This window comes from Arachis ipaensis, chromosome B08 (genome assembly GCF_000816755.2).
Source record: "Arachis ipaensis cultivar K30076 chromosome B08, Araip1.1, whole genome shotgun sequence".
NCBI classification, from domain to species: domain Eukaryota; kingdom Viridiplantae; phylum Streptophyta; class Magnoliopsida; order Fabales; family Fabaceae; genus Arachis; species Arachis ipaensis.
Genome location: NC_029792.2, coordinates 7,315,998 through 7,325,287, shown reverse-complemented (window position 1 = coordinate 7,325,287; position 9,290 = coordinate 7,315,998). Strand labels below are relative to the sequence as shown.

General features: G+C 32.0%; 2 protein-coding genes across 4 annotated transcripts; both read right to left on the bottom strand.

Annotated features, from left to right (window-relative positions):
- Window positions 4,572-6,831, bottom strand: LOC107611947. 3 transcript variants are annotated; one of them, XM_016313809.2, is made up of 3 exons: window positions 5,244-6,199; window positions 5,053-5,118; window positions 4,572-4,942 (listed from the first exon to the last, which is right to left on the bottom strand). In XM_016313809.2, the coding sequence occupies exons 1-3, from the start codon at window positions 5,622-5,624 to the stop codon at window positions 4,793-4,795; spliced, it is 597 nt and encodes a 198-aa protein (XP_016169295.1). In that variant the 5' UTR covers window positions 5,625-6,199; the 3' UTR covers window positions 4,572-4,792. The 3 variants fall into 3 exon arrangements, with proteins under 3 accessions (XP_016169295.1, XP_016169296.1, XP_020964431.1); XM_021108772.1 differs by having other exon boundaries at window positions 4,645-4,942; window positions 5,036-5,118; window positions 5,244-6,831; XM_016313810.2 differs by lacking the exon at window positions 5,053-5,118 and having other exon boundaries at window positions 5,244-6,831.
- LOC107613945 (RING-box protein 1a) lies at window positions 6,968-8,657 on the bottom strand (the record flags this gene model as incomplete). Its single annotated transcript, XM_016316145.2, is given in 5 exon segments — window positions 6,968-7,358; window positions 7,460-7,531; window positions 8,172-8,231; window positions 8,351-8,401; window positions 8,508-8,657. Coding segments are annotated over 5 exon segments (351 nt in total). The 3' UTR covers window positions 6,968-7,320.

The following is a 9,290-nucleotide window of genomic DNA, read 5'->3' as shown; positions in this document are numbered from 1 at the left end:
TACGCGAGTCTAAATAATATAGTTTGAAAATTTTCCGTAGCGATAAAATCTATGAAAGCGATAATAGTTTGAACTTTGAAGATGGTCTTTGAACTATAGACCTTTCATCTTCTAATCCATGACATACATTTAAAAAAATGTAAAATATAATAAAAAATATCAAAAATTATAATAAAAAAATTCAAAAACTAATAAAAAAATATTCAAAAAGTTGTTCTCTATCTTTTTTTTAATTAAAAGATGATTATTATTAGTGATAGTTAATTATTTGATTGGTTACCTAACCTTTGATTTAAACGCGTTTATAGTCCAAGTGGTTCGGACTAATTAATTGTCTTTTCAAATTAGTGGAAAGTTTATCCACTAGAAGAGGCTTATATAAATATTTTAATTCTTTTCTTTTATCGGTTACAAGTCTAATCCTAACTTTTTTTTGATGTGCAAGACTTTAATCTTATTATTGGCATGGCATATATGTAACAATACAGAGATCAAATCATTGTCAATGTCAACAGTTTTCACCATTTATGAATTATTGCTTTGTGATGGAGACAACCAAAGTTCATATGCAAAGCATTCACATATAGAATCATAATTCATAAGTACATATACGGTAAAAATTTAGTTGCAGTCAACTTTACGTGAAGTTAATAGTTAAAAATTGTTAAATAATTTAATTAAATTTTTATCTAACAATTTTTAATTATCAATTTCACGTAAAATTAACTGTACCTGAATTTTCACACACACTCATATATACACTGCGCAATGAAACATTTAACACGCACGTAGTATTCATTATTCATTTTTATGCTTTGAACCATAACTTAACTATTTATATAAAGCTTACTCACAAAATAAATCATCATATCCATGCATGCACACAAAAGCAAAAGCATGGATTAAACGTCCAAAGATATAGGAGTAGTTACGTTTGTGGGTATGTTTATTTTTCATTTATAATAAATATCTCTTAATTGTAATTAACTTGGACTTTTAATTTGTGAAATAAAATATGATAATCTTGGTTATATGAGAACAATAGAGAGGGTGAACCGCCTTTATGATTGTACCAAACTATATAGCTGTAAAGTAATTTGCATTAAGTCTTACTTATATCGGAGAAGAGAGGAATTAAAAAAAAAAAAAAGAATATACTATTACAACAACACATGAATGATTAGATTCATAAATAATACTCCTTTAATCTTAGCAAGAGTCATGCATTCTATAAAATGGCCAATTTTAAGAATAATTATTTTCAATAGAAAAATATTCACAATTTTAACAAATTAAAGAAAAACCAAAATCTTTGAAATAAATATAATAATCTTTGTTTTATGGTAGAATAATTGAGAGGGTGAATTGTGTATACTAGTATATAATAACTAATTTATTAATTTATTTTTTATAAATTAAATATATCTAATAATCACAAATACACGAGATATGTTTGGTAACCAAAGAAAATCAGCCAAAAACAGCTATAATTTGTCTTATTTAGTATTTATTAATTGTTGCGACAATTAATTAATCCTAATGAATAATTCTCCACATACAAGCGTTTTTTTATACAAGTCTTTACAAGTTATTTATATTAACGCGTTTCGAACCGTTACTGCACGTTTTTCATCTTCTTCCTCTTCATCTTCTGCACCTTCTTCTTCTTCTTACTGCAGTTCTTCTTCCTCTTCCTCTTCTTCTTCTTCTTTTCTTTCGTTTCTTACCTTCTCTTTTTCCTTCTTCATTTACGTGCTTTTCTCTCTATTTTCTTTCTTTGTTATTCTCGATTTCCATTGTTTTTTGACATCAAACTCTGAAATCGTTTTTGAAGAAGAAGAAGCAGCAGAAGATGAGGAGGAGAAAGAGAAAGAGTTATGAATTATGCATAAAGTGTACTTCAAAAAATTTTGGGTGTATTTCTTAAATCCTTTGGGTGTATTTCTTTAATCCTTTGGGTGTATTTCTATAATCGTTTGGGTGAATTCCTGTAACCGTTTGGGTGTATTTCTGTAATCATTTCGGTGTATTTCTGTAATCGTTTGGGTGTATTTCTGAAGTTCCATTATCTTCAAAACGATTTCAAAGCTTGATTTCAGAAACCATGAAAATCGAAAAAAAAATGAAGCAAGAATACCAGTGATAAACGCAGGTAAAACAACGAATGAAAATGTGAAGAGAGAACGCACGAAGGAGATCGAACAAATTTGGCAAGAACCTCGTTTTCATGGAGGAAGAAGAAGGAGAGGCATTCATAATATATGGTGAGTGTAGCCCTTTGAAAACAGGAAGCGGTTGAATAACGCATTAAAAAGCCTGTATGTGTAGCAACTTGTAAGACTTGTAAGTCAAAAAGACTTGTATGTGTAGCAGACCTCAATACTAAATAAGACAAGCTATTTTTTTTTGTCTACCTAACATTACCCTATTATTATTTTGATAATAATACATATATCCTACTTAAATAAGAGGTATTAAATTTACAGAATTAGATATTTAAAATCAGAAACTATGCCCAATGGTGGGTAAATGCGTTTAAGAAGCTTGTATCTGATACTTCGATTTTATGAGCACATGGTAGCCGTTTCTGAATATTCTTAATTATATTCTTCATCAAATGATTGGCAAGCAGGAAGCACAAGATGAAAACTAATATTTAAACCTATCACTCTAGTATTTCATGTTTATTACATGCTATAAATTAATCACTACTTTTCCTAAGGTACAAGGAACATAAAAACGAAGCTCCCCTATACCTTTCTTGTTTCTGTATTGTTGTGTTATTTTTTTATTATTCTTATCCCTTTGTATTTTGAGTAATGTTATATCATTATATGATGAATAGAATTTATCGTTTTTGATGACTAATCAATTAAAGATATTTTTATAGTAATTTTAAATTTTAAATCTTAATAGTATAAAAATAAATATTAATGTAAAGTATTATCTAATATTAATAAAAATTATTGTTTTTAACATTTTTTATTTCTAAATATTTTACTATTCTTCATCACAAGTATATCTTAGCCGAATAAGTAAATATACTTGTTTGCCATGAGTGTATATGTAATTTAATTTCTACAGAACTTGAGTGTTGATTACAATTCTTACATGCCATTTTACTTTGTCATGAACGAATTTAAAAAATGAATGAAATTTTTCAGGAAAAAGACAGTTATAGTCTTATAGAAATACTGTATTAGAAGTATACCATGCAATGCAATAATATAGAAATTAAAGTAAACAACAGCATATTGTTAATTATTTTCTAATTCAGAAAAAAAGTTGCTTAATTCTAAAAAAGTTGCATTGGAATGAAGGAAGAATAAACAACCTTAATCTATATCAGAAGAATAATGCAATTTAAAGGTGACAATATGAATACAGAAGACAATAATTATAAATATTTCTTCATAATATTCTTCATTTTGATAGATTAAATATTAATCTGTTATATATTTAAATTCTATTTAAGAGTTTATTGCTAATCAATAAATATAAAATAAATAAAATTTAAATTTTGATATTTATTTAAACAAAAAGTAAATTAATCACTCAAAAGATTGTTACAAATAAACCTCAAAGGATTGCTCACTCTTAGGTAGCGTTTGGTAGAAAAACAAAGACTGAGAGACAGAGACTAAGAGACAAAGACTGAAATAAATTTCAGTATTCTAGTTTTAAAATTGAAAAGTGAGAGAATTGAAATAAGAATAAAACTCTAATTTAATTTGCACAAAGGATAAAATTGAAATTAATTAATTGAAATTAGGGTATTTTAGGTATAAAATGTTATTAAAATTTCAGTCTCCGTCTCTAAAAATTTCAGTCTCCTGTGTTCCTACTTTTTGGAGGTACTGAAATACTGAAATTTTAGGGACAGAGACAAAAATTTTAGTACCAGTCTCTGAGCCAACAAGCATGATACTGTATTTCAGTCTCTCACTCTATCCCAGTACCTCAAAACAAACGCTACCTTAAAGGCTAAAGTGGTGCCTATCCTTAAGATGCCCCACACAACCTTAATATAGTTATTAGTTAATAATGTTGAACTACCTAGGAATAATCTTGGATTTTCAACATCACAAAGTGAAGATTTTTTCTTAATTCCAGAAAATTTATCTTCTTATTTCACTCCTCTTTTATTTATGTTTATTTATTTCTTTTTTTTTAAATAAAAGTAGTTTCAAACTTATTTTTATGGGTTTATTATCACTATTTTAATTTCTTTAACCTTTTTCACCTCCACCGATGACCCCATTATTTGGTCTATCCATTTCAAATTTTATAATATTGCCGTCCACATGTTTTCTGGATATATATCTCAACACCTTCTCACCTTTCTTAATTAATTATTTTATTTTTATTGTGTTCAATGAACATAAGAGAAATGCTGAAGCACTATAACAAGTAACAACAATCAGAATCTAGTCTAGTCTTGTCTTCTTGAGTGGATGGCCTAATTTTGGAGCCAGGTTATTATTACAAATCATATTTACCTAATCAAACCCAAACATATAAGATAAAAGAAGATAATTTGTGTTAGGCAATTGATATAATCATACATAAAATTTTGATGAACAGTGTAACTAAATTTCTTTCTTGGTGAGCAACTTAACAAGATACAAATTCTTGGACTCAGCAGATTGTTAACATTGATTGGTATGATAAAAATTATGATGAGTCACAAATCACATTGAGTATCCAATTCTACAACTTGAGCTACATAGAATCAACATAGAAAAAGTAGATGAGGAATTGAAGGGCACATTTTTGGAATGGTATCAATCATTCAGCCATAATAATTAACCAACATGGAAAAAGGAACCAAGCATAGCCCTCTTTTCTTCAAATCATTGCACTCATCAATATTCTTCTTTCCATGAAAATTCACTTCACCACCCTCATTTGTCTGCAACTCTGATTCCAATCCCTTGTTACCCTGCAGAATCATCATTACAAACTAAACCATAAAACTAGAGTTTCTTCTCTTCTAATGCAAATTAAAAATTATAATGACAAATTAAGGTTATACATATATATAGTATATACCACAGAACCAAGTTGATAATCATCAATCTTCCTTGAAATAGTTTCTGTTGAATTCAAGTCTCCTACCTACACAAAACAATGAAATCATAAGGTTAACGGTTTCGTATCCTAGTACTACTTTCGCCATATAAGTTTAACTGTTGTGTTGCATTAGTACTGGTATGATCGCACCTGCAAATTATTTTATATACCTTGGGACTATTGAGAGGGGAACTAGCAGTGTCTTCCAAGGGATCATCATCTTCTTGTGATATCTGCTTGGCTCTTGTTTTCTTGAAACAAAGTTTCTTAGGGAGGCTTAAAGGCTTCCTAATAACTGAAGAACAAGAAGGAAGGTGATGATTGTGATTATGATTATTATCCTGCTGGATTGAAGAGAATTTCTTCCATGCAGCAGCAGAAGAAGAAGAAGCATCTGAGACCAAAGAGGATCCACCACCAAAACTGAGACAGTAGCTTTGCTCTTTGATCACCATGCCTTGAGATAAGTCTTGGAAGTAAGAAGTCCACCCACTCTCTTCATCAGAGACTGCTTCTTTCCCCATAGATGGATTCAGAGAATGCTCCATCATAGAGACCCTTTTTTCTGTTATTTCTAAGAGGAGTTTGTTTATAATTTATATAACTATGGAGAAAAATGGGAAGCCATTAAGTAGAAGTAGAATCATGGAGGTGGGGCCAGTGGGGCACTATGACTATCAGACTATGAGTATGAGGGAGTTAAATTAACAGTTGAAGGGTGCAAGCCTGCGTAGGGGAACAAGTAGTAGAGAACGTGCAGGGGAAAAAAAACTAATGGTGAAGGTGGTTGACCTTTGTGGCTCACAAGAGATTTTCTTTTTGTTTCTATTATTATTTTTCATTTTAGGATTGGAGGCCATTTCTCATTGTCATGGCTTACCTTTTTCAACCGAACACAATTAATGGGAATGAAGAAAAATAAAAGTGTATAGGACTGACTAGTTCAGCTAAAAATCTGCTTAGGGCAGCAGACCAGAACCAGTAGAGTTAAAGCCTCTGTATTGTGGGGTCAAAATTCACAGCCAAATTGGAATTATTGACATGAATTTCATATTGGAGAGCAAGAATTACTCTAACTGCTTGTGGATGACTTTGAAGGCTTTTCTCTACCTTCAAAACACATTCAGTCATACATATAGGAACTTGTGTGTGAGTATGCATAAGAATAGATATCATGGTATATTAGGATTGTGTATTAATTTGGTTATTGGTGTGAGTAAATAATTGTAATTTTATGCTCAACCATTATCATCTAAATAGTCTGTGCCACACCAATGAGGATTACTTGATCATAGATTCATAGTAATTAGATAGTTCTACTGGGGTTTCCATTGGTTCTGATTCGGCTTAATTATTTTATTTTGCACAATTGCACGAATAAGTTGCTTAACCATCATAATCCACTTCTATCTGTCAAATCACTTTGCAAGTTCCAACTTGATTGAAAAAAACAAAACGAGAACCGAGCACTTCCGTACGAAATGGGTTAGGGAGGGGACATCATTTTCACAAAGTATGATGATAACACAAAATAATACATCCTTAATCGCGAAGCTCTATAAAGTTAATACAGAATTGACAATGTTAGCACAAATCTAATTCAGTCCTTCTCTACACAGTTAAGCTGGGGCAAGATGAGTCAAGGTCAAGATTTCATTCCCCTATATTATATTATCATATGACAAAAGGGATAATTATTAACAAAAAGAAAAACAAAAGGGATAATTATTAACAAAAAGAAAAACAAAAGGGAAAAGAATACGATACTATTGTTGCACACACTTTACACAATTACAACTTACAACGCCATTTAGTCACCAACATTTTTTATCAGTTAAACATACACGTGGCATATCAACTGGAGATCATCATTAATCGTTAATACAGTTTCAGATAAGTAGGAAAATTATTCAGCTGGATATAGCAACTCACAATTCAATCTTGAAAGGGTGGAAAAGAAATTCTCAGTTAGCAAGGCAACAGATTGTATTGTAGATTGCAAAATACAAACAGGAAACACTGCCAAGATGAGCAAATCATCATGGAACACATTACTCAATATTAAAGTGAAACTTTACATGTTACTCTGTCTGTGTGGATCAAATTCTACTGGATAAGTTTTCTTCCAAAAGATAATTAGCAAGGCAAATATAATAGCCAGACAGGGATATAAATGTTTCCTTAGAAGGATCCACAACCGTCATCTCGCTCGTGGCAAGCAGCGAGTAGCTCGGCGGCACCAAAGTTCTAGTGGCCATATTTCTGAAACTCCCACTCGCTATTATCTATACCAGCAAATAAGACACCAAGGCAGTGAGAAGGTTACCAACTAATCTATTATAGGTTCAAACAGAAAAAGTGAGGTGAAATAAAACCAGATATGTACCTAGAGGGCAAACTTGACGGGTCTTGAGCCATCTGCTTATGCAATGGAAGTGAAAAGCATGGTTGCAAACTCCTGCATAAGATATCAGCCAAATCAAGCAACATTTTGCGTAATCCTGAACGGCCAAGCCAGACAGTAACAACAAGAGAAGAACATAAAACTAGAGAAAGGGCCAGTGAATATCCTTTATAATCCTGAATAAAGTACAACATATATCCAATTTCTCAAACAGAAACAAACCAAATGTTCTATCTACCTCTTGAAGAAATTACCAATGCACTATGTCCTATGCTAAACGAAAAGAATTAGGAACCACGATATTATTAAGTATCAATTAGTTAAGCAATCAAAAACATTCTAGTAATGCCAAAATCTTTACAGAGCAAATTATGGCTCTATAAATACATACTTTGACAAAACAAATTAAATCATGATCTATTATTTCCCTTGCTTTAAATGAAAAATATTGGCCCCATATGGTTTAAGTGAAAAGAATAGCTACAAGCACAGAACAGCATATCCCAAATAGCACAAGTTAGACCTTAGGGTTTGGAGTTGATCAAAAAGCCCCTAAAATTTCAGCTAACAATACTAACTCAGACACCCTATTTGACACAAAGTTCTAACCAATAATAAGCTTCACAGTGGCATGAACACCAAAACCGAACAAATTACTCAGAATAAAAATATATATTAGCACAGCATAACATACCCCACGCTACAGTGCATTCCTCGCTAGTGGCGCTAGCCTGATTAGCCTGGCACTCAATGCCTGAATTGTTCACAATCAAAATCCAAGAATCAAAACAAGAATTAATACGATTAATAATTATTTCAAACAGAAAATTATTATTCACAAAAGTAAAAACCAGCTGAAATCAAGGTGCTTACAGAGATCCATGATATGGTTCCGGCAAATAGCGCAGTTATCAACAACTATATCTGCATTCAACAAGAAAAACAAGTAAAAAAATAAAGATCGTGGAGGATAAGGAGAATTTTGAATAGAAGGGAAAAAAGAGAGAAAGAGAGAATTAGGGTTACAAACCCCAAGCCCAGAGAGCAACAGCGTTCCATTTCTTGATCTCGAAGCGCTTGGGCTTCTTGGAGGAAGGACCCGCGCTGCTGGAAGGCTCGCCGGCCGGAACCATTGGTACGTCGGAGTCCAGAGTTGCCATCGCTCTCTCTCTCTCTCTCTCTCGTTTCACGTTTCGAAATCTTGGAGCTTGATTTCTGAATGGAACGAAAGGGTTCGCACTTCTAAGCTCGTGAAGCGTGTCGTGCGAATCAGGGTCTTATTCTTTATGGCTTAAAGTGGGCTTTTTTTCCCCTTTTGGGCTTTCAAACACTGTTAAGCCCAAGAAGAAAAGTTTGGCTAACTCAATCCATGGGTAAATCCAAGACCCAAAAAAATCCATAAGTAAATATGGCTAGCAGCCTAGCACAGAGTTCTTAAGTGCTAAGGTAGCGTTTGGTGGGAGACAGAGACAGAAAGACTGAGACTGAGTACAGAGATTAAGAGACAAAGATTGAAATAAATCTCAATATTCTGTTTGGTACAAAGTGGGAGACAGAAATTGAAACAAGAATGAAATTCTAATTTAATTTGTGCAAAGGGTAAAATTGGAATTAATTAATTAAAATGAAGGTATTTTAGGTATAAAATGTTATTAAAGTTTCGGTCTCCATCTCTAAAAATTTTAGTCACATGTGTCCTCACTTTTTGGAGGTACTGAAATACTAAAAATTTGGGGACAGAGACAGAAATTTTAGCACCAGTCTCTGAATCAACAAACATGATACTGAGTCTCAGTCTCTCAGTCTCTATCTC

Coding starts and splice junctions, on each gene's coding strand:
- LOC107611947 (XM_016313809.2), bottom strand. CDS start 5,624: ATGATGGAGCATTCTCTGAATCCATCTATGGGGAAAGAAGCAGTCTCT. Junction 5,119..5,243: donor CCCCTCTCAATAGTCCCAAG/GTATATAAAATA, acceptor TGTTTTGTGTAG/GTAGGAGACTTGAATTCAAC. Junction 4,943..5,052: donor ATTATCAACTTGGTTCTGTG/GTATATACTATA, acceptor ATGATTCTGCAG/GGTAACAAGGGATTGGAATC.